Source organism: Prosopis cineraria, unplaced genomic scaffold (assembly GCF_029017545.1).
Source record: "Prosopis cineraria cultivar Desert tree isolate PC_DT_omini unplaced genomic scaffold, ASM2901754v1 PC10, whole genome shotgun sequence".
NCBI lineage: Eukaryota > Viridiplantae > Streptophyta > Magnoliopsida > Fabales > Fabaceae > Prosopis > Prosopis cineraria.
Window position 1 is genome coordinate 28,631,868 of NW_026555341.1, and position 24,520 is coordinate 28,656,387.

The 24,520-nt window shown below is 32.6% G+C and overlaps 4 protein-coding genes across 10 annotated transcripts; 3 read left to right on the plus strand and 1 right to left on the minus strand.

Moving 5' to 3' along the window:
* The first annotated feature begins 1,390 nt into the window (after positions 1–1,390).
* Positions 1,391–3,567, plus strand: LOC129322866 (uncharacterized). 2 transcript variants are annotated; one of them, XM_054969310.1, is made up of 6 exons: positions 1,391–1,470; positions 1,536–1,676; positions 1,754–1,826; positions 2,941–2,992; positions 3,106–3,175; positions 3,280–3,567. In XM_054969310.1, the coding sequence occupies exons 2-6, from the start codon at positions 1,569–1,571 to the stop codon at positions 3,367–3,369; spliced, it is 393 nt and encodes a 130-aa protein (XP_054825285.1). In that variant the 5' UTR covers positions 1,391–1,470; positions 1,536–1,568; the 3' UTR covers positions 3,370–3,567. The 2 variants fall into 2 exon arrangements, with proteins under 2 accessions (XP_054825285.1, XP_054825284.1); XM_054969309.1 differs by having other exon boundaries at positions 1,414–1,676.
* An 834-nt stretch (positions 3,568–4,401) lies between these two features.
* On the minus strand, positions 4,402–7,659 carry LOC129284617 (14-3-3-like protein GF14 iota). Its single transcript, XM_054920143.1, has 7 exons — positions 7,395–7,659; positions 6,367–6,673; positions 5,974–6,061; positions 5,782–5,891; positions 5,536–5,684; positions 4,975–5,021; positions 4,402–4,862 (listed from the first exon to the last, which is right to left on the minus strand). Exons 1-7 carry the CDS (start codon positions 7,465–7,467, stop codon positions 4,854–4,856), a joined length of 783 nt encoding a protein of 260 aa, XP_054776118.1. The 5' UTR covers positions 7,468–7,659; the 3' UTR covers positions 4,402–4,853.
* An 8,151-nt stretch (positions 7,660–15,810) lies between these two features.
* On the plus strand, positions 15,811–23,151 carry LOC129322193 (putative pentatricopeptide repeat-containing protein At1g26500). 6 transcript variants are annotated; one of them, XM_054968327.1, is made up of 3 exons: positions 15,813–15,949; positions 16,525–16,592; positions 21,062–23,151. In XM_054968327.1, the coding sequence occupies exon 3, from the start codon at positions 21,366–21,368 to the stop codon at positions 22,911–22,913; it is 1,548 nt and encodes a 515-aa protein (XP_054824302.1). In that variant the 5' UTR covers positions 15,813–15,949; positions 16,525–16,592; positions 21,062–21,365; the 3' UTR covers positions 22,914–23,151. The 6 variants fall into 6 exon arrangements, with proteins under 6 accessions (XP_054824304.1, XP_054824302.1, XP_054824307.1 ...); XM_054968332.1 differs by lacking the exon at positions 16,525–16,592 and adding an exon at positions 19,874–19,946 and having other exon boundaries at positions 15,832–15,949; XM_054968328.1 differs by having other exon boundaries at positions 15,834–15,949; positions 16,480–16,592.
* On the plus strand, positions 16,456–19,587 carry LOC129322192 (putative pentatricopeptide repeat-containing protein At3g01580). Its single transcript, XM_054968326.1, is given in 3 exon segments — positions 16,456–16,592; positions 17,354–19,438; positions 19,441–19,587. Coding segments are annotated over 2 exon segments (2,091 nt in total). The 5' UTR covers positions 16,456–16,592; positions 17,354–17,472; the 3' UTR covers positions 19,566–19,587.
* Positions 23,152–24,520: the final 1,369 nt, after the last annotated feature.

A 24,520-nucleotide genomic window follows, 5' to 3' on the forward strand; every position in this document is an offset into this window, starting at 1 on the left:
TGCATCAGAATATTACAAGTCATTTAAAATTTTGTATAAATACTATAATATTGAAAATCAGGTCATTTAAGCTACATAATATATTAATAAATTCATAATATTTATTGTTTAAAGAGATCTTATATATTTAAATAAAAAATATTCTCTCCATTTAAAAATATAAGACATTTTTTAAGAGGTTAGATATTAAAAGATATAAAATATTTTTAATTTTTTAATGTGTAATTATGCCTTTTTTTTTAAGTGCACCTATTAAATAAATTATTTTACATTTATTTTAGGATAAAACACTCTATTTTATAGGGATAAAATATAAAAAAATAGTGTTAATTTAAAAATAACTAACTATTTTATTAAAGTATGAGATTTGATTAAAAATGTTTTTACATTTTTGAAAGAATGAGTAACTATTGTTTAAGAAAATTTAATGTAATTTTTTGTTTTAAAATTAATAAGAGAAATCAAAACAGATTCTAACCAACACGTGTGTGTTTCTCCGGTCAATGCGGGCCTTTTGGGTGGCACATACATGATACATCATCCATGCTTCCTAATTCACACAAACATACATGTATTGCTCAATAAAAAAAGTGGAAAAAATAAACTTTTTTTCCATAGACAAGTTTAGTTAAGTTACTGAGTTTATTTACTCCATGGTTTACTAGAGTCTGAGCATGCTTCTGAACTTAAATAATACTTATAAAAATATTTATATATTATTTATTAATAAAGTTACTAAATTGACAGTGGAATTTAAAACTCCAACCTCATAAGCTATAAGCTAAATTATTACTAATTAGATTAACTTTGATTGATTGGAAAAAAGAAATTGGTACCACCAAGTGCTTGGACTAATTGGTTAGGAGATTGATTCCTCTTAATCAAAGGTTTTGAGTTTAAACCCTAATATATAGTTGTTATTAAATTCTTAGTGGGAGATATCTCCTTCAAAGAGGTACCTGCAAACTATCAAATGGACTAGTTCAACAACTTGTTGGTCCCTTTGGTTAAAAAAAAAAAACACAAAGAAAAATCACTCCAAGGTTTTAAATGTTGTGCAATTACAACTTGGTAAAAAAAATGACAATTTATACCTAAGTTGTTATTTTCCTTTATTAAATTATCATTTTCCTTTATTCAGTTGTAATTACGTAAGATTTGGGACTTGACATCACTTTGTACATTTCATGAGATTTTAAGGTAATTGAAATTTTTGCGTGAGACTTCTTAATAATTTTCCCAAAAAAAAAAAATCCAAGTATCTTACCAGCATCAACCATGAAAGACATTGGGCCTAGTTGGTGTTAAATGGACTATATGGCCCATATTTTTATGGGCCTAAAGTTTTTTCATCAACAACACAAGATATCCTTGTCTATCTTGAAAAAAAAAAACACAAGGTTTCTTCGAAAATTCGGTGACTTTCCGATCGAATGCCCAATGCCAAAACCCTAGCGAACAGAAAAAAGGGTATGGTCATTTTCCTTTACAGTTTCACCGATAATACATATACACATTCATCTTCGCTGAAACAGATTTTGTTGCTGCTCGATTACTCAAGTGCTTACATGAAGATGGGCAGTGGAGGAGGCAAAGCAAAGGAAGAGGAACAAGATGGCGCGTCTGTTCATTCTCCATGCAAAGCTCCTCCCTCCTCTGCTTCTTCTTTACCCAAGGTTAATCTCTCTTTCACCGATAAGAGGATCACGCTGGAACATTTGAATTAAATGTTGATTTGTAAATCTGGTTATAGGAGCCAACGCAGGTCGATTTGGAGCTGAGACTGTTACAGGGTCTTCAAATTTATTCGCCAAAAAAACTGCAAGGCAAGTCGCTTATTTGCAATAATTTTAGGTTTTCTTTCTTCGAAAGAAATATCTGTGTTTGCTTCAATGCGTCTGTGGAAAATGTCATTTCTGTTTTGCTAGAATTATATGATGCTGATTAATTTTGATTGGTTTGCTTTCAGCTCGAGATTTCAGTAATGACAACTAACACCTAAAAGATAATGATTTAGCTGATGATAGCAACTCGTCTCGCATACTGTCAAGTTACGGGGCAGCTACTGGCTAGTTAGCATTATTAGCTGAGGGAACATTGTTACAAACAATTGGACACAAACACTTTCCCAGCTTCATCGGATTTGGAAGCGTTTAGATTTTTTTTTTTTAAAGAATTATTATGATTATTATTTTGTGTGTATGAGAGAGAGGGGGGCGTTTTAAACTTGGTGTAAATGCCAATCCCGTGTCCATTTAATTGACAATTCATTTGCTTTTTAAAAATCCTGTGTTATTTTCGACTAAATCCTCCAAAAGAAATTGATAAAAATGTCTCATGTGGGCTAAGCTTAATAATTCCCCCCCTTTCTGTACTTCCTTCTGTAAACATCCAAATGATAGAATGGTAGTATTATTTTCCATTCCTTCCTTGCCCTTCCTAACCTACGCCTTTCTTTTTCATTTTGAAACTATGTTCCTAAAACGTGCAAAGATAGCATTAAGCCATTAAGTTATTCTAATTCATGAGATTTGACATCGTTTGGCTTCCTTTATAAATGAGAATTTACTTTGACAAACATGAAGTTTGGTCTTCTTTCAACCTTAACCTCCATCAAGTAACTCATGAGTACCAACTAATAATTTTGATGTTCTAATGATACTGACTTGAATCCTGGTGGAGGCAATTTGGTCTTATCCTGGTCAGGTAATTTTATAGTAGCAAGTACAAGCACGTGCAGTTCAAATAGTCGCTTTCTCTTAGCTAGTTGTTATATGACAAGTATATTATTTTTGTCGTATGAAGAGGAGCTATGCTAAGATGGATGACAACTTGTGGCAATTTTACAGAGCTTTCCTAATGTCATGGTGTTGCCAAATAAAGGAGTGAATTATTATAACTTTTTATGCATGCTTAAATGGTTAATACTTTTTCATGCAGGCATGCATCGCCACTTTGTTATATATGGTCTGATGGAATATTTACGCAGGAGGTTAGGTCATCTAATCACGACTATTTCCTTGTAGCTTGTTTGACTATCAAGTATAATCAGCGAGATCTACTTCTCATTACATAATAGAAGATCTCAGTATGGTCGTTTTACAGTTTTGATCGAAGTTTCTCTTCTGAGGAAGTCCTGCAATTGCTGGATCGATTTTACAATATAGAAATGCTGGTACTTAATCATTAAGCCATGGTTTTTCTGTTTCTATTCATGCTCATGAAGTTTTTTAGGCTTTATTTTAAAGCTGATCAAGTCTCTTTATGTCCCTTCCCCAGAAACCAGACGATGAAGAGATGGAATTACTAAACCGCGAACAAGTCTTCTCTTTGCCTCCAAGTTACCATGTCAAGGAAGATACGGATTAACATTTTTGGAGTATGTACATTTTTATATGTGACAGTTGTTCAGCTTTGGATGTGTACAGCTGGTTTTTTCCATTCCCCTCCCTTAATTTTGGGTCAGATCATATTTTGGGGATAAAGGTTCTTCTAAAGCAAAAGCTGCACTTTGGAGGCTTAGATGTAGAATAAAAAACTGTCTATGAAAAATTGTAATGGATAAAATCTGTATATGATACGAGAAATCACCCGTACTAGCCCATTCCGTCAAATACAACTCCCGTTGGTTAAAAAATTATGTTTTGATATTAAAAAATTGTTTTGATGAGCAACTTTGGGTAACTTATGAAACAATTATATGTGATAAATGAAACAAAATATTAATCACTTAAGCAAGTGATTGAGGGATTAAATCTCAACTCTTGTATATGTGATAATTTAGTTGAGAGAGATTTCGCACTCAATATCTTGAGAGATTTTCCTGGTGTTCAATGTAGACTTCTTATGTTTATCCACAAAAATGAAACAAAATATTAATGATAATATGGAGATACATGGAAATATATAGAATCCGAAAATCATTTATGACTATGACCATATGCAAAATAATTTCTCCTTTTTCATAAAGCCTTTAAATGATATTAACTTCGATAGTCTTCATATTTAAACCAACTAACCTGAAAGAAAAGCAAAACCAAAGGAAAGACTTTGAAAAATGATAATTATACAATATTTCTTTTTTTTATATATATAAGAAAAAGTTTAAGTTAGATCTCAAGAGTTTGTTAGGATTAAAGCATATTTTCAAACTCAAAACACTTACAAAAATACTTATAAATTGTTATCAAAAAATTCTTCATATCAATATCAGGATTTAATTTTACAATCTTATAATTATAAGCCCGCTCCTTGCAAAATGGACCAACCTTTGTTGGTTATACAATATTTCTTTTTCATAAGCTAATCATTTCCACCCCTTTTTGGTTCCAATGATATACCATTCCTCTATCTCTCAGTATGGAATTCTTGTTCTACTAATTCAACTAGCATGATCATCTATTAGAATAAAGTCTATAGGATATCTCTATCAATTTATTTGATCATTCACCTTAATAATGAACTGAATAACCACATTTTCTAGTAGTCAATGTATAGAAACTTTGCTACACATTCCAAATCGAAATATGTTAAAAACAAGTGGACAACGAAAATAAACAAAAGAAAATCATTCTAAAGGATCTAAGACAGAAATGGCTCATAAAAGTAAATGCAAATCATCCATAGGCTTACTTAGGAAATAAAAAATAAGGGTAGTAAAGCCCAAAAAAAATAGGACAGCCGCAGATAGCATTTCTAGCTTTGAGTGGATTTAAAAAAAAAGGCATGAGAACTACGAAGTAGCCACTGTCTGCATTATGTGGTCCAAATCCATGGCAAGAAAAGCTTAAAAATGCCCTCTTTGCAGAGTAACTTAGAGATATCAGACTACCATGTCCAGCTTCAAGGCCACCTTAGTTCTTCTGTAAAATAAAGAATATCACATCCTGAATTTAGAACCTTGTGTGTGTGTAAAGCAGCCATAGAAAAATCATGCATATAATATATAGAAAAGAAATAATTATCAAAATAGACCTCAGGTTCAGCTGGTTTGGCCTCTTCATTTTTGGTATTATCTTCACCTGCATCAGAGAATTAATTACTCGAAACTCAGCATAAGAAGAATTTCAATTGCACTACAGGGTACATAACACGAAGCTTGATGCAGCTATCTAGCTTGGAGTTATTCAACAATAATATTTGAAACTGTGTGACTTTGATCCGAGGCAACAAATTCTGTAGTTATATTGCTGGAGTTTCAGGTACATCCATATGCAAAAGAATTAGACAGTCAAGTCACGGATAATCGACATATAAGCATGTCATACATAAGTATTACTAAAGACAATACTCAATTACTTACACGTCTCTTCATGATCGAAAAAAACTCATTATCCATTTGAAAATCTTCCAACTTGATTTTCTTTGATAGTTGGGAAAGGGAGGGTCTAAGTTGGAGGAATGTTTCTAATTCACTGTACATCAAGCTTGTCTAACGGTCTTGGACAACATTTTTCAATAATTTACAGAATGATATTGTCCAGGGTGAATCTCAAACGCACCCTATGTCATTTGAAGTTTCAATCAACACCCTACCTCCATCCTCTGGCAAATCGGAGGTCCACAGAGTCAGGTTGTCTCTCAACAACTGCATGATCAGAGTGCTGTCCTTGTATGACTCTTCACTCAATGTATCCAACTCTGCAATTGCCTCATCAAAAGCTTGTTTAGCCAAATGACATGCCCTGTAAGTGTCAGCGATAACATTAGGACAAAAGCTAGCAAGCAAGCAGCTCGAGCTTAGTACCCTTGTATCTGTGATAGGGAGAATCAGAGAACTACCTTTCAGGGGAGTTCATTATCTCATAATAAAACACAGAGAAATTAAGCGCAAGACCAAGGCGGATCGGGTGTGTTGATGGAAGTTCTGTGTTAGCAGTGGCTGAAGCGGCCTGACATGAGAAATAGAGGACTGCATCAAGTGGCAATATCATAAAAAATCAACTCAACACTAAAATAAAGAAAGGCACATACTTCATATCCCTTGAGGGACTGCTCAGCAGCCTCTTTTCTTGCTTGGTCAGTCTTGAACTCAGCAAGATACCTATAGTAGTCACCTTTCCTGCATCAAAAAGATGCTGACAGAGATCAGGGATGGAGAATGGCAATAGAAGATAAACTCATACATAGTTTCATGGCTCCTCCATGGCATCAAACACCTGTAGGATCAAGGGCAAGAGAATAAAAAGAGATAGAACTATATTTTCTTCACACAGTATCTAATATTTTAATCAATTTAAAGAAGTCAAATATGCAGTGAAGTAGAAGGTGAAAGAAGTAATCAGATGCATGGACTAGAAGAGGAAATGAATTAATCAAAGAGTGTAATGCAATAGTTGAATTAAGCAGAAACGCAGCCTGGCTCACATTTTATAGTAGAAAACAGTGGCTTCTCCAGATGTGGAAGAAGGTAGAAGATGTTCATCAATAATTGTCAGAATGTCACCACAAATCTTAGAGAGTTCCTCCTCAACCTTTTGGCGGTAACTCTTGATCAGTTTGACATTGTTCTCATTTCCCTTAGACTCTTCTTTCTGCTCAATTGAAGACATAATACGCCAGGATGCACGCCTTGCACCAATGACATTTTTATATCCCACAGAGAGGAGGTTCCTCTCTTCCACAGTAAGCTCAAGATCAAGTTTTGCCACTGTCTTCATATGCTCAACCATTTCTGCATCACAAATGCAAATATTCATAATGTAGAACTCTGTGCACAGTGAGACTTTTAACTCCCATGCATGTTCAACCTCTGGTCTATAATATAATACCCTTTGGAAAATATAGTGAAGCATTTATCATGTATTTTTTTAAAAATACCCTTCACATGATTAACCCTCAATTTATTGGGAAGAGGGAGCAATCAATACTATTCAATGAAGGGTAGTTTCGAAATTTTATGATAGTTTTATAAAAATTCAAGACCACTAATTGATTAGAACCGCTTTTTCTTAAACAGTGCAATTGTTAAAAGGATGATTAACCGGAGGCAGTACCAACTTGAGAGAAACAAGAACTAAAGGGCTTTTGTCTTCATAAAGCTAGAAGCACAACAAGAGAACATAAATTTGAGGACAATTGAAGAACATAAAGGAAAAGATCAAAAAAGGGGACGGGGGAACAGTTTCTTCACAATACATGCCCCGCTTGCTTTCCAATTAACCACAGAAATCCAAATGACAAAACAAATTCTAGCATTAGAGTGACATTTCCAACTAATCGAAACAAAAGTGTCGGAAAAGCTACACCCGCAATTCGTAACGTGATCCAACAGAAGGCAGAAGCACAATGTAACCCAACAGGCAGATCAATAGCAACACTGACGCTAAAAGCGAAATCGCAATAAAGAATGCCCAGGAAAACAAAATGGGCGGAGGAAAAAAAAACCACGTTACCATCGTATCGCTCGGCCTGCTCAGAGAGCTTGGCCAGGTAAACGTGGGTCTCTCTCTCATTGTCCGAAGCCATTGTTGTAGAGAGTAATCAGAGAAAAAAAGAAACAACAACAAGTACACCAGCAATCTAGAGTCGAAGAATACGAAGAAGAAAAAGAAAACCGCGGGAAGGGTTAGGTTGGGATCACAGGGAAGAAGAAGAACGCTTAAATGGATTGCGAAGAATGAGGGCGTGAAGTGCTGAAAGATCGAGCAAGTTGTGGGGTGGAGAGAAGATCGGGTCTGGACCGTCGGATCAAATATTTTCAAAGAGAAGCGCGGAAATCGTTGTCGTACTGATTTGAGGTCGCTAACAAAGCGAAAGAATTGTTCTCATATTTAATTAATTATTATAAATATCTCTTAGTTTTCCTATCCAATATTCTAATAAATGACTTAGAAGGGTTTCTTACCTGTAAAGGTCATATAATACACTATTATATACATTTTATATTTTTGTAATAGTATATTATTAATATTTTATAACTTGTAAAGGTCATGTAATACATCATTGTATGCTTTTTTTATATTTTTGTAACATTAAAATAGAATTAAATTGGTTAAAGATCCTTAAATAGATGTTATTTCCAAAACATATATACATAAGTGAATAAGAAATTATCTTCTATTGTTTCTCCCATTTATTGTCTTGTCTTATTCTTCTTTACTCTTTATACTCATTTTGTCCTAGATTGTAAAATATTTTTAAATAAAATCTCACATACTAATAAATTTTATTAAATACAGTTAGCAATTTTATATTTTTAAAATAAAAATATAAACTTTTAAACATATTCTTCATTTAATAACCTCAAATCTACACTTAATTAGCATTAAATAGAGAGAAAGTGTAACATTAGAATAAGCCTCTTTAATAAAACATTGATCTTCTCAAAGTTTTTTATATTTTAGAATGACAAATTTTTTCTAAAAATGTTTTATAATTTGAGACGAATGAAGTATTAATTATATTTTTATAATATGTTATCAATATGAATTGGCTTAACAAATAAGGTGTGAGCTTTTATATCATATATCATTATATTTTATTACTCTATTAATGTTCATGGTTATACTGTTTATGCATTTATTACAATTTATGTCATTGTTTTATTTTCCTCTTTTTTCCTTTCCTTAATAAAGTTATTTTATATTTCTCCAATCTGTTCATTTAAAAAATAATCATGTGATTGACGATTTAATTTAATCTAGTATTATCAACCATTCATTGTTTTATTTTTTATTTTTTTATATTTTTATAAATATTAATATACTTATTTTTCCTTCTTTATGTATATACATTTGATGTCATCTTTACTTATTTTTTTAGTCCTCCATTAAATTAATAATATATGTATATATATTGATCATCTTATGTTGTTAATATAATTTATTTTATTTATTAATATCATATGAATTACTCCCTTCATTAAAAAATGTGAGGCAATTTTTGAGAAGTTGGATATTAAAAAATGTAAGGCATTTTTAGTCTTTCAAGTGTAATCATTGTTTTTTTTTTCAAAATTGTCTCTATTAATAATGACTTTATATTTATTGTAGAGTATTTAATAGTGGTGAATATAGAAAGATAGAGTTAATTTAAAAGTATATAACTGCTTTATTGGGGTGAGATTTGGTTAAAAATGCCTTATATTTTTTAATAGAGGAAGTACTTAATTAATTTATTTGCTTTATTGCTTTTCTTTATCTTTATTGTGCTTATGCATTTAGTAAGTTTGTTTGTTTATATTTGTGTTTTTTTTATATTTATGCTTCATTATGAATTATATTTTATGATCTAATTATGGTTATTTATTATTTTAGTGTTTGTACAAATGTTTTTTTACTATAATATTTATTATGGTTTATATATTAATTTTGTCATAATTTTAATTGTTATTATTTAGTTTAGATTGTAGCAATCTTACCAAACTTGAATTTATGGCTCTTGATGTTACAAGAAAAAATTATCTATCTTAGTGTTAGATGCTAAAATGCATTTAGATGTCAAAGGTCTAGAAAATGAAATTTTACTTTGAAATGAGGCAACCAATCAAGATAAGGCCAAAGTAATGATTTTCATTTGCCATTATCTTCATAAAGGGCTAAAAATTGAGTACCTAATAATAAAAAATTCACTAAAATTGCAGAATAATTCAAAAGAAAAGTATGATGACCAAAAAATGATGCTTTTACCAAAAGCCTGATATGAATGGATCCATTTAAGTGGATGATTTTAAAATTATAAGTGAAAATAATTGAGCTGTTTTTAAAATAAGTTGTTTGCTAAAATTATGTGGTGTGAAAATAACTAATGAGGACTTATTATAGAAGACATTTTCAAATGTTCGCACTTTAAATGTGTTTCTATAGCAGCAATATTATAAAAAGAGTTTTAAAAAGTATTTTGAATTAATATCATGTCTTCTTATGGTTGAACAAAATAATGAGCTATTGATAAAAAATCATAAAATCTGTCTTACTAAATTAGCTTCATTCCCTAAAAATGAATCTGACTATACATAGTAATTATCATGGTCAGGGTCGCAGCCATGCACGTGGTCATGGCAAGGAACGTGTTGATTATCATTATTATCATAATGGTGATACTAATTATAATCCTAATACTCACTAAAAGAAGCAAAATAATTAAGGGCAAAAAAGAGATAAGAGTGGTCCCTCAAAAACTATTGAAAATCAATGTTATCAATGTGGTATGAGTGGCATGAGTCACATACTTGTCCTACACTTAAGCATCTAGCAAAACTTTTCAAGCCTTCATAAAAAGGAATTCAAACTATGTGGAAGCAAATTTCACTGATCAAAACGAGGATGTTGAGGCAAATTTTGCATATAAGAATGGTGATATCAATGAGCTAAATGGTATTAAAGGCTTTAATGCTATGGCACATTTGGAGGTGGCTGATTTCTTTAAAAATCAAGATTAAAAAAGTTTGGTTGAGAAATACTTAGAACAATTTGAATTATATTTTATTTATGTTTTCATTTAGCTTCCTTGTTTTCTTTGTAATAAAATCATTATTGCTTGGAATAAATTTTGTTTCATTAAATATTTATTTTAATACATTTTTCTCTTTGTCGAAGAATATGGATATTTCCCTTTCTTTCATTGAACACAAGAATAAAAATATATGCCTTACGGATAATGCTGCAAAGCACATCATACTAAAAGATAAAAAATAATTTCTTTTATTTAACAATAAGGGATGGGAGCATCAATACTATAGCGAGTAATACCAAATTAATTGATAGCTTTGAAAGAGAAATTATAATATTATCTAAACAAACAAAAATTATTGTCAATGATGTATTATATTCATTTAAGTCTTAGAGAATTTTGTTAAGTTTTAAAGATATCCTCCGAAATGGGTAACATATTTTGAAACTACAAATGAGAAATATATTAAATATCTACATATTATAGGTTTTAGATTTGGAGATAAATGTGTTCTAGAGAAATTATCCACATTATCTTCTAGTTTGTGCTATATAAATATTAATACAATTGAAATAAATGCAACAATAAACAAAAAGTTTACTAATCAAGATGCATTTATCATTTGACATCATCAGTTAGGCCATTCCAAGTTAACTATAATGTGAAGAATTATTAAAAATTCATATGAACATCTATTGAAGAACCAAACGATTCTGTTGAATCATGTGTTTTGATGAAGATAAAGCCAAGAGAAAGGAGTTTGTCACTTGTGCAAATTATAAACATCATCAAAGTGACAAAACCTCCAAAAATATGAGATCAAAAGAAGACTTAGATTTATAAGTTTACTTTTTCGTTCTTCTCTAGATTCAATTGTAAAAACTAATGAGAGTTACCATATGTTTTAATAATGGCAAGAATGCATCATGTTTGAACTAATTCTAGGCTCATAATAAGTCCTTTGGACTTAAGTGTCAAACCTTAGAATACACTTATGTTTATTTATCCAATTCACGCTTGATATGGCAGGCGCCACACATGTGTTGGCTATCCGTTGTACATGATAGGACTTAATAGATCCAATTCAAGCTTGAGTTAGAGTGAATCTCGCTTGAATTAGACTTTAGAAGTTAGACACTTCATTGTAACTCATTTCATGCTTAAGCTAGAGAGTGGCACAAATGTGTTTTGGCACATAGTATGGGGAAATGTCTTAGAGATACTTTTGTGTTATGATTCATGATTGAGTGAACTTTGTGTCCATACTTGAATTATTTACAGTATCAGCTTGAAGTTTACTATAGTGACATTTCATGCTTGAGTCTGGATGATTCGAGTTTAAAATGGAGTTTGCCTTAGAAACGTTCAAGTTTGACTTATTTATAAAAAATATTATGGCATTATAGCTTACCTAAGAAAATTAAATATTTTCTTTGGATGGTGGCACACAATAAAGTCCATATTTCTTCCCTCTATGCCAAACATGGTTTCCAATCATCAAGAATATGCCCTATGGGTTATGGCAAGGAGGAGAGTGTTATGCATCTACTTAGAGATTGCTCCCCACATGCCCAAGACAAATGGAACAAAGTCATAGCACCAAGTAAGTGGGAGTAATTTCAACATTTGAAGGAGAAGACTAGATATTATGGGATATGACAATTGATATTGGTAATGCTCATACCACGAAAATCCCATGGAAGCTCCTACTTGGTTATATTATTACGACTTCTAGCATGTTTGATGCAATAGGTTGTGTTGAACCTTGATTTTGACGATTACAAAATAAACAAATTGTTATTTTGCAAATAATTGTTATTGGCAAATTTAAGGAAATAAAGTTTATCTGATTAAGATCTTTAACCTTCCTTCTCAATAATTCTTTTCTATTTAAATATATCTAATTGTTATTTGAATTGCTTTTTATCTTTGAATTGATTACAGCTTGAATTAGATTGAATTAAAACTTTGTGCCGAAATCTTTCTTGGACATATCGATGGAACTCATTCTTACCGGTATGACCAATTCTTACCCAAGTATGTGCCTTCCTAACCAAATATCTTCCTGTATTCTTAGCCTCTCTTATTCATAACTTTGCTACCTGTATATAGAAGATCTACCTAAAGATTTCTTTCCTATCCAAATGAACAAGTTCTACTAAAATGTTCATCTCTATTCTTAGCATGATTTTTTTTACCAATATAATAGAGTTCTATCCAAATATCTCATTCCTACCCAAATGTTTTTTTGTTGTTCCGGTAGAAATCTTCTTTAATCAATGTCCTTTATGATAAGTCATTCCAATATATCTCTCATCTACTAGTATGAAGCTCGTCACTGTCACTCTTAATACATTCATATACATACTAGTATATCTCTCATTTACCCATATGAAGCTCTTCATTATCACTCTTAATGCATTCATGCACACATATACCCACGTATATTCCATTTCTTACCAATATATCTTCAAAGATTTGTGCTTTGTTTTTCATTCCTTGAACAAAGCATCTTAAAGCTCTTCTAAATTCTAATTTTTTTAGCTTCCAATTGTTGTATTTACTTTCTTATCATACTAGAATACTCTTAAATACAACCATCTATGACATTAATCTCTTATTCATTCTTTGATGTATTTATTTTTACTTATATGTCTTTGCTCTACTGGTGTTACTTTCTTTTACCTTTTGTCAGAACATTTAATGAAAATAGTTGTTACTTTCCTTAAGGTGCTAATAACACGCAAATCAAATGAAAAGCATTGTTTTACTACCTCAAATAATGGAAAACTCAGAAAACATAAAGATGAAGTCTTCAACGGCAAGCTTATAAGTCTAACGAATTTATTTCAATAATTATTTATAAATAAGACTTATTTATGAAGCAGGAAGAGAGAGAAGTTATTGAGCCAACTACACACATTCAATTCTAACAACTTTATGCTATTACATTCATTATTTGTGAATTTCATTGATTGTAAATTCACTTTTAAAGAGAAATATTCAATAGGACTAGTTCATTTTTAAACTTACTCTATTTATTCCTATTTTCATTACTTGAAATAGAGAAAATTAAGCTAAGGAAGCTTAAGAGGGTTTATAATCACCTTTATAAGAGGGAGAGTTTCATATTTAGTAAGAAGTCTGTACTAAGACGACTTAGAGCCTAATTTAATCTTGGCAGATTTAGTTAGAAATCTCAAAGATGTCATGAAGATTGGATGTAGGCTCAAGTCGCTAGAATTGAGTTAGGATAAACACTCTAAGAAAAACTTGTCTTCCTTTACTCAGCCTTGTTTGGTGATATTATTCTTTATTTATCTTTATATCTGCTTGAATTGCATTAAATTTTAATCAACCAAATTCACCCCATTTTGGGCATATTTTACAGGTCGTCTATCATAGAAGAACCAATTGAGAATGCTTCTTATTAAGTTGTGTATTTAAAGCTATTATGGATATGGTCTTGCTCCGTTCTTATGCTCTAAAACTTAATAGTAGGAACGACTCCACCATTCAAATCCCCCAATAGATGGTTTTATCAAACTCAGTAATGATACCTTTATACTAAGAAACATGGATAATGTGTGGGAGAGGGGAGTTCTACATGATAGTGAAGATAGTTGGATTAAGGGATTATATGTTGCAAAATGGATCCCTATCCCCCTACAATTGCAGAGGTTATAGGCATAACCAAAGGGTTGGAAATTTACAGGAAGATTGGATTGAAAAAGGTTGAAATTAAGAATGATTGTATTGAAGCCTTAAACATGATATTCAAAGACAACATTAATGACCATCAATTCAATGAAGTGATTCAAGAGGTAAGAAAGTTAATTCAAAGAGATTGGACTATTTATTATGCTTTTGTGTATAGAGAAGCTGATGAGCGTGTCAAATTGTTTGCTAAATTTGCTTATGATTTGAATTTTTTCTTTTGAGTTTTTGATCATCCTTTACTTTGTTGCTGTAAGGTGGTGAATAATGATAGGGTGTTTAAAAATAGTTAATTATTTTCCTGGTTGTAGTTTGTTACCTTGCTTTGACTAATATATCAAATTATCCTTTTTATTATTAAAAAAAAGTTAATATGAACTTGTCATTTTAATAAAAATTAGTTATGAGTTCAATAATATTTACTTGTCACTTACTCACTTTAGTTTTCAAACTACTTACTTGTGGAGAACATAAGTCAAGTTGTAATTTTTTTAAGGTTTACTTATCAATGTACCAAGGGGTACTTGTTAATATTATTCAATATGTAAAAGGTGTTAATAACATTCAACCTGTAAAAGGTACCTTTAGTGATCAGAGTGCATCTTGATACCTATTTTATCTTTGGTTAATAGTTGCAATAATCTCCCATCAAGTCAACAAGATGGGATATTTGGAGTTAAAAAAGAAAGATCTCTAGTACTTTTTGAAACCTGTTTTTTGTTTTTGAAAATAAAAAAATTTAAAAATTTATTTGAACAAGTGTTTTTTATTTAGTTGTTTTAAAACTTTTTTATTTTTTTAAATAAAAACAACTTTAAACTTTTAAAAATAAAAACAACTTTAAGTTATTTTCATTTTATTTTTTATTTTTAAAATATATTAAATTTGATTGTTGAAAATTATAGCTACTTTGATCAATTTTTATTATTAATCACTATTATTAATTGCTTACTATCATTACTATCACTTTATTTTTTAATTTTAAAACTGTTTTTTTATTTAAATAACTAAATATATTTTTATTTTGTTTTGTTTTAAAAATAATTTTAAAAGTTATATCATAAAACAGTTTTTAAAAATAAAAAATGAGAACAGAAACTAAACATATCTTTAATTTGCTTGATTTTCACTTCCTTTCACAATACAATCTTACACCAATTAGTAGGAGAAAAAAGAAAAGAAAAGAAATACTTTCTTCATTTCTACAACTTCGGCTTTCCTTCTTTCATTTTATGAATCCTTATAGTGCCAATTGTTAGCTTCCCCTTGAAGATTTGCACATTGTTTGTCATCAAGGACTCTATTTTCAGATTCCATTAGTGGAAGAGCAAAGTTGTCTTCTCAATTCATATATCTTCTTTTTTATTCAAATTTTTCCTCACTTCACCTTTTCTGCTTCCATGTTCCCCTTTTCCGGATTCTCTAATTCTAGATCCCTTCATCTGGAATTTTACTTTTTAAGGATCTTTTATGCACTTCACTTTGCCTTTTTAATATAATTTCTCTTAAATTCCAAAAAAAAAAAGGTTCTAGTCCTAATTACTGCTATTCATCCTTGTCCTTCCTTGGCGTTCCGATGTTCTCTTCGAAAGCAATCTGAAGCTTCAGAGTAGAGCACCGGCCGAAGCTTCGAAGTTCACACTGCTGTTCGCATAATCTTCGGTATTCGCACTCGCTGTTCAGAACTTTAAGTCAAGGTTCATATCTTGCCGTTCTCGTTGCTGTATGCTTCTTTCCTATCGCGTTGATCTCTGCTCCTTTCCTGTCGTTGTCGCTCTCTGCTGATCTCCTCTCTGCTTTCGTCGTTGCTGTCAGCTCAAGTCGCGTTCGAGGTCTCTAGGTTCGTCTGCTTCTTTCCTGCTCCGAGTTCGTTACCTTTCCAGTGTCGATAAAACATGCTTTATATCGTGTTCGTTTTGAGTCAGGTGTAATGATTAGTATGCTGTTTTGTTTTTTGCTCTGAGGTTTGGGTTGAATGTTTTCTGTTTGAATGATTGAACGATTGAAGCTCTAGGTGTTCAAATTTTGGCTCTTGTGTTATATTCAATTAACTTATCTTCTTCTATTGGATATTCTCATGTTCAAAATTTGGTTGATACTTATCCATGCCCTGTATCCAAGCTTAGTTTACCTATTTTCTTCTACTGATCCTAAGCCTAGTTTTGGTCTTGGAAGAATTGGTACTGCTCTGACCTTTCACCTTGGCTTTCTCTGGTTTTTTGTATAGCATTCTTTGAATGAATTCATCTCCTCATTCCAAAAAAAAAAAAGGTGCATTGCTCTGAGTCATAGTATTATCTTCTTTGATTGATATGGATTGAATGATTGAAGCTGTGGCTCTTTACTCTCTCTCTCTCTCTCGGTACTAAGTTCTAATGGACAGCAATAACATAGTTGATTCTTCACCTCTTCAAGGATCTCAATCTCAACAACAAATTAATGAGCATGTTACAACTCCCTCAATCACTTCAAGTCAACCAATGGTAAGTAACAACTCCACCACTGAACATGAAGTCGCTAGGGGTGTTATACAATTGTACTAAGTTCTACTCCCTCCGTACTTATTTGTAAGAGAAAAAATTGTATCACACAATTTAAGAAAATCAGTTAATTATATTAAATGTGTATGAAAATAAAAGAATTGTATTACAATATCTTTTATTAATTGTGTTAATCAAGCCTCATTAATTATTTCTTATGACTGTGAATGATAAAATTATGAGGGATAATTTAGGAAATTTATAATAAATACCTATTGGAAAATGCAATTTTGCTTATATAAAAAAAAAAAAAATTAAAAGTGATAGTTTCTCCTATAAATAAAAACAGAGGGAGTAGTGCTATTGTTGTGTTGTTGTCATTGGTTATGATGAATTGTTGTGTTGTTCCAATAATTTGGGTATATCGGGATAATTTTTATTTGAATTTATTACAGGTTTTAATTTAATTTTAATATCATGTAGGCTTTAAATGGCCTCAAAGCCTGTTTAAACCCTACACATTGTAGGCTTTGAAGCCTGCTCAAGGCCTACATTTATGCAGCTTTTTATAGGCTCAAACCTCAAAGCCTACCTAAACCCTTTAAGGCATGATCCAATAGCCTTTTTCAGGCTAGAGCCTAGAAAAGGCCTGCTTGCAGGCTTAGGCCTGTTTTGGCCAAACCGTGGTCTGAGCTGTTTCCACCCCTAGGGGTGTTCATTGATGAAGAAACATGAGGGCATGTCTGATATATATTTTTTAGCAGAGACCAACTAAACAACTTTGGAGCTGCAGTGGGCAGTGGCAATATATTTGTTACTCCGTTTGATTGTTTAGTGCCAACTGAACTACTCCAGAATTTATGAAAGTGACTAGTCACTGTACATGAGAAGAAAAGAAATTTTGGTGAAGCTGTTGGAAACTTGTTGTAGTAAGATTGTAATTGAGCAGTTGCATTCACAGTGTTTGAAATCAGGTCTCACCCATGATAGGTTTATCGCAACCAATCTTAGTGTGCTGTATGCTAAATATGCACCAACGAGGCATGCGCATATACTGTTTGAAGAAACACCCTACAAAACTGCCTATCTATGGAATTCCATGCTTAGGAGCTTATGTAGGAAGAGAGCATGGGAAGAGACCTTACGCCTTTTTCGCCAAATGATTGTTCAAACTGTATCTGCTAAGGACAGACCTGACAGCTTCACATTGTCAGTTGCTCTGAAATCATGTACAGGTCTTCTGGAGCTTGAATTGGGAAAAACAATTCATGGATTTATCAAGAAGAAGAATGATATGGACATGTTTGTGGGGTCGGCTTTAATTGAACTCTATGCAAAATGTGGACAAATGAATGATGCTGCCAAAATTTTTATGGAATATTCAAAACCAGATGTTGTTTTATGGACTTCAATGGTTACTGGGTATGAGCAGAATGGCAATCCGAAAGAAGCTTTGTCTGTTTTTTCCTGTATGACTGTGCAAGAACATGTGAATCCTGATCCAGTTACACTTGTTAGTGCTGTTTCTGCTTGTGCTAAATTATCTGATTTTAGGCTTGGAAGTAGTATACATGGGTTTGTAATAAGAAGGGGCTTTACCACTAAATTAGCATTGGTCAACTCATTGCTAAATTTATATGCAAAAAGTGGTGCCATCAAGATTGCAGCTAATCTGTTCAAGGAAATGCCTAGTAAGGATGTTATATCTTGGAGTTCAATGGTTGCATGTTACGCCAATAATGGAGCTGGAAACAATGCATTAGATCTTTTTAATAAAATGATTGACGAAGGTGTGGAACCAAACTCAGTTACGGTAGTTAGTGCATTGCAAGCATGTGCATCCACTTCCAATTTGGAAGTAGGCATGAAAATTCATAAGTTGGCAGTTGATAAAGATTTTGAGTTGGATGTAGCAGTCTCTACAGCTCTGATCAACATGTATATGAAGTGCTATTCGCCTGAAAATGCGATTAATGTATTCAAAAGAATGCCCAAGAAAGATGTGGTCACATGGGCTGCTTTGATAAGTGGGTCTGCTCAAATCGGGATGGCGCACATATCAATGGAGGTTTTCTGCAACATGTTATCTCATGGAACCCGACCAGATGCAGTTGCCATAGTGAAGATTCTTACTGCTTCCTCTGAATTGGGGATTCTTCCACAAGCTGCTTGTCTACATGGTTTTGTTCTTAACAGTGGGTTCAACAGTAACATATTTATTGGATCATCTCTCATTGAGTTGTATGCAAAATGTGGTAGCATACACAATGCAAACAAGGTTTTCAAAGTAATGATAGATAGAGATGTTGTTGCCTGGAGCTCTATGATTGCAGCATATGGGCTCCATGGGCAAGGAGAAGAGGCTTTGAAATTATTCAATCAGATGGTTAACGATTCAGATGTTAAGCCTAACAATATAACCTTCCTTTCAATTCTATCTGCTTGTAGTCATGCAGGTTTGGTTGAGGAGGGCATAAAGATGTTTGATATGATGTTAAATGAGTACCAACTGAAGCCACAGTCAGAGCATTATGGGATAATGGTTGACCTTCTTGGTCGCATGGGAGAATTGGATAGGGCAATGGACATAATTAATCATATGCCCATGCCAGTTGGGCCTCATGTTTGGGGAGCCTTACTTGGTGCGAGTCGGATACACCAAAATGTAAAGATGGGGGAGATTGCAGCAATGAATCTTTTCTCATTAGATCCTAATCATGCGGGATATTATATACTTTTATCAAATATCTATGCTGTTGAGAAAAATTGGCATAATGCTTCAAAGCTTAGAACATTGATAAAGGAGAATAGGTTGAAAAAGATAGTGGGTCAAAGTATGGTGGAAGTAAAAATGAGGTTCATAGTTTTGTAACTAGTGATAAAATGCATGCTGAATCTGATCAGATTTATGATTTGCTGACAAAATTAGATGTGAAATTGAGGGAAGAAGGGAATGCTCCTCAATTACAGGCATAGGAAATTTTATATGTTCCACTCATGATTGTGTGTGATCCATTGTCTGATTTCCAAGTTCTACTCGTGTTTTCTGACTCAAAAGTGTTTTAGTGCCGTTGCGATGTTGCCCATGTTTAACCTAACACTGTTACACGCAACATTAGGGAAACTTTCCGTTACTTCTGCTTCGAATATGTATTTATGAAGTCGTGTTATCGCTTGGTGTAGAAATAATATTTGATTTGTTACCCTCAGGAGTAGTTGTTTCCGTAGTTTTTTTTTTTTGATCTCCCTATGGACTAAACAACAGATTTATAGCTTTTATCCAGAAAAGGAAATACAGGGAGCCACTATAGTTAAGGACTAATAGTGGAAGGATGGAAGTGGTGCCGTGATAAGCATGTTAGTTCTTACAAGTCTCAATTCTCTTTTTGATGTTTATCTCCCTTCATTGTTTTTAATGTTTTGCAAGGAAATTAATTTATTGACAAAACATATTATTTAATTTTGATATGATATTAGCCTTTGAAAAAATGGAGCTGATTTTTTTTGAATGAAAAGTGACTCAAACATTACTAAGAATTACAAATGTTCCTTAGAGACATTATACTTCTTCCTTCCCCCTCCTCCTTATATAACCAGGGCGGAGGATGCTTAAAGCGGCACAAAAAATCAGGTATAGTCTGAGCATACCTTTGAAGACTATCTGCGCATCTAACATGTTCTCTAAACATAAAATTAACGCTAATAAATTTGAATCTTCTAATAAGCATTCTTGTGTCCTGCAAAATATGTAGTAGGGATGGTCGTGTGTAAATTCCCTAGTAACTAAGCCTATAGCATAGGCACAATCAGAAATAACCTAAATGGAGTTGATTTTGAATGACCTAAACTACAATCATTGAATGAGATTCAATGCCCAGAACCTTGGGTCGAAAATGCATCAGAAAATTGTCGTAGCATTTTGTTGAGAATGTTGAATTTCGTATCTGACAAGAAAAAATTGGCAACTAAGTTCAAAGACTCTTTGAAAATTGTTCTCTTTTCTCTTTTTTATATGTGATATTTTTCTGTTTGACAAGAATCAAGCAATTGTCAAGGCATCAACTATGGCATAGAAAGTTTCAGTGAACTTTTGAACTGTGCAATTTGAAACTGAGATGGAATGCTGGAGAGTGATAGATTGTACCATCAGTTAGGGCATGGATATCTAATGGATATATTAAATGAAAAGCCTACTAGACAAGTGTGCAAGAAGGAGCTGACATGTAGGCTGATTTTAAAAGATAGCTATTCATCTGCAGACTGTTGGACAAGTTTATGATAATTCTTGCATTAAGTGTAATAGATATACTTGCATTGGACATTACTGAAAGTTGTGCAGTTTAACATACGCTGAACATTGTAAAGTTGGGGGCGGGGGGATGAACATTGCATTGTTATATTAGCTGTCGTAACTTTAAAAAAAAAAGGTATATTGAGAAGGTGGAAACTTATTAGCTAGACATTGATTGCAGGTGTAGATGGTTGCTATCGATGGCAGAGGTGCATTACCCACCTTCTCTTCTACATTCAGTCTTCGCAGCACTTCTCTCTCCTGCTCCAGAACTTGTTCCACTTTCAGTCTCTGCCCCAATTTCAGTCTTCCGCTCCACTTGTGAACCTTGTTGCTGAGGTAATTTGAAGAACCATTAGAAATTTTAAAAATAAAAATGAACAGCCAGATTATGTTGAAATGGACGGTTATGACTCCTTCATTTTTAGCAAAACGGTGTGCATAAGAGATGAGCATGTGGCGCTCGTCTATCTAATGAGCATGGAATGCATATTCTCATTTTCACTCCCACCTCTGTCAAAAACTCAAGAATGCTTCTTCGAAGGACAATTCTCTCCTTCAACAATCCTCTTCTTGGTCACCACCTTCGCTCCCTAGCTACTGCCTTGTGGGAACCCCACCTTGCCAATCCTATCACACCGGTGAACCCTCAACAGCTCCTCCGAGTGTGCACCATTCTCTACCAGCAGCAGAACTTGCCGGAGCCCAGACTCCACTCTAAGCTCCAATCCTCCGAATTTGATCTCACTCATGAGTTTTTCATTCAGGTATGCAACAACTTCCCATATTCATGGCGACCTGTGTACCGCTTCTTCCAGTACACCCAATTAAACCCATCATTCAATCACACCTCCGTCTCCTTTAACAAGATGCTTGACGTAGTTGGAAAATCGAGGAACATTGAGCTTTTTTGGGATCTTCTGCAAGAGATGGGACGACGTCATTTGGTTAATGACAAGACTTTTCAGATTGCATTGATGGTTTTAGGTGCTGCTAGAGAGTTGCAGAAGTGTGTGGAGCTCTTCCACTTGATGAATTCCAATAACTATGCATACAATATAGGGACTTTGAACAAGGTGGTTGAGACTATGTGTGGAGGCAAGCTAGTTGTTGAAGCTAGATTTGTTGTTTTCAAGTTAAAAGAATGGATTAAACCCAATGGGGATACTTACAAGCATTTGATTAGGGGATTCTGTGATGGGGGTGATGTCATTGAAGCCTCAAAAATCTGGAATTTGATGGTGGATGAAGAGTTCAAGCCTGACATGGAAGTGGTTGAGAAAATTATGGACACCTTTTTCAAGAAGAATTGGTATGACGAGGCTATGAAGCTCTTCCACACAATGAGGGTGAAGAGGATAGATGAACTTGGTCTCTCAACTTACAAGCTTGTGATCAAGTGGATGTGTAAGAAGGGAATGATCACTCAAGCACAGGTTGTGTTTGAAGAAATGCGCAAAAGGGGCATTCATGCTGATAACTCAACAATGGGATTTCTCACATATGGGCTTCTAGCAAGAGGGAGAGCTAGAGAGGCTTATAAGATTGTGGAAGGGATTGATGAACCAGATATAAGTGTCTACCATGGATTGATGAAAGGTCTTTTGAGGTTGAGAAGGGCAAGTGAAGCAACTCAGGTGTTTAGGGAGATGATCAGAAGAGGTTGTGAACCAACTATGCATACATATATAATGCTGTTGCAGGGGCATTTGGGGAAGAGAGGAAGGAAAGGGTCAGATCCGCTTGTCAATTTCGACACCATTTTTGTGGGTGGTTTAGTGAAAGCGGGCAAGTCATTGGAAGCCACAAAGTATGTGGAGAGGATGACGAACAGGGGGCTTGAGGTGCCCAGGTTTGATTATAATAAATTTTTGCATTACTATTCCAATGAGGAAGGTGTGATAATGTTTGAGGAGGTTGGGAAAAAGTTTAGAGAGGTAGGGTTAGTTGACTTGGCAGATATATTTGAGAGATATGGGCAGAAGATGGCTACTAGAGATAGAAGAAGAAACAGAGCTCCGTTGCATCATTGAAGGCTGTAATGAGTAATGACTGCAATTGTCTGAAAGAAGAGAAGATAATGCATCTTTATGTGAGAATACATCGTGTATCAATACTTTATATTCATGAATTTCTCCTTTTTCTTTGACATGTATACTTAAAAGTTCATTGTAGATACATGAACTTGTGTGAATGGAGATTTGTAGCAGAGACAAATGGAAAGATGAGAGGGAGACGTTTTACTCATTATTATTTGAGCAAAGACTTAAATGCTTAACATTATATATTTAATATACTACTCCCTTCATTTTATATTATAAGGCACTGTTAGATAAAATTTTACATATCAATTTTCTATAATAAATCACCATAACCTGATCATGACTAACCGAAGATGGCTGCACCATTTAATGTTTCAGGCAACTTCAATTTCTTGAAAGAAAACTCTTTTTTTTTTAAAAAAAAAAAATCATTGTAGAACTACATGGTGTTGTAGTTGTATATAGTTCTACAATGATAAGTTAACAAATTTTACTATATAAGTTGATTAATAATAATACTATTATTCTCACAACCTTAATATCAACTGTCTCATACTTGTGCCTCTTATTTATAGAGTTCAGGTAATGTTGATATTTTTTTTTTTAAAAAAAGCTAAGAAGAGAAGATAATGCATCTTTATATGAGAATACATTGTGTATCAATACTTTATGTTCATGAATTTCTCCTTTTTCTTTGACATATATACTTAAAAGTTCATTGTAGATACATGAACTTGTGTGAATGGAGATTTGCAGTAGAGACAAATGGAAAGATGAGAGGGAGACGTTTTACTCATTATTATTCGAGCAAAGACTTAAATCTTAACATTATATATTTAATATACTACTTTTTTTATTATAAATTATAAGACACTTTTAAATAAAATCTCACATACTAATAAACTTCATTAAATTTTTTTTAAAAAATATAAACTTTTAAAAATATTCATCATTTACTATATTGAAAAGAAAAGAAACTAACATTAATTATAAAGAGAGGAAGGATAATATTAAAATTGACTCATTTAATAAAACATTATTTTACTCAAAGTGTTTTATATTTTGAGATGAAGAAATTTCTTCAAAGTGCCCTATAATTTAGAACAAAGGTAGTATTATGTAATCAAATAAAAGAAAATAGGTTTTAGAATATTAACAATATTACTAACGGGAGTTTGATATAGAATAAATAATATATAAAAATATTTATGTCTTAATTTGATTGAAAATAAACACTTTAAATGCATGTAGCTTACATTTTAATTTATGTGAGGATAACATATCTTTTAAAAAAATTGTTGTACATGCAATTAAATTATTTGTTGTTTAATTATACTTGGAAATAATAAAACTCTTGGTCTCTTAATTTTTTTCAATTATCTAAATTTTAATCTTTATCAATAAGTTCCTCAATTATCATAACCATAAATAATTAGTCCTTTTGATGTTATTTTCTCTTAAAACAGAAAAGGATTAATTGTGTATGATTTTAAAAACTTAAAGGATTTGATTAATAAAAATTAAATTCCAGAAACTAAATCGATAGCTAGGGTAAATTTGATAAACAAAAAATTTCATTATCCTTTTAATAAACCAAA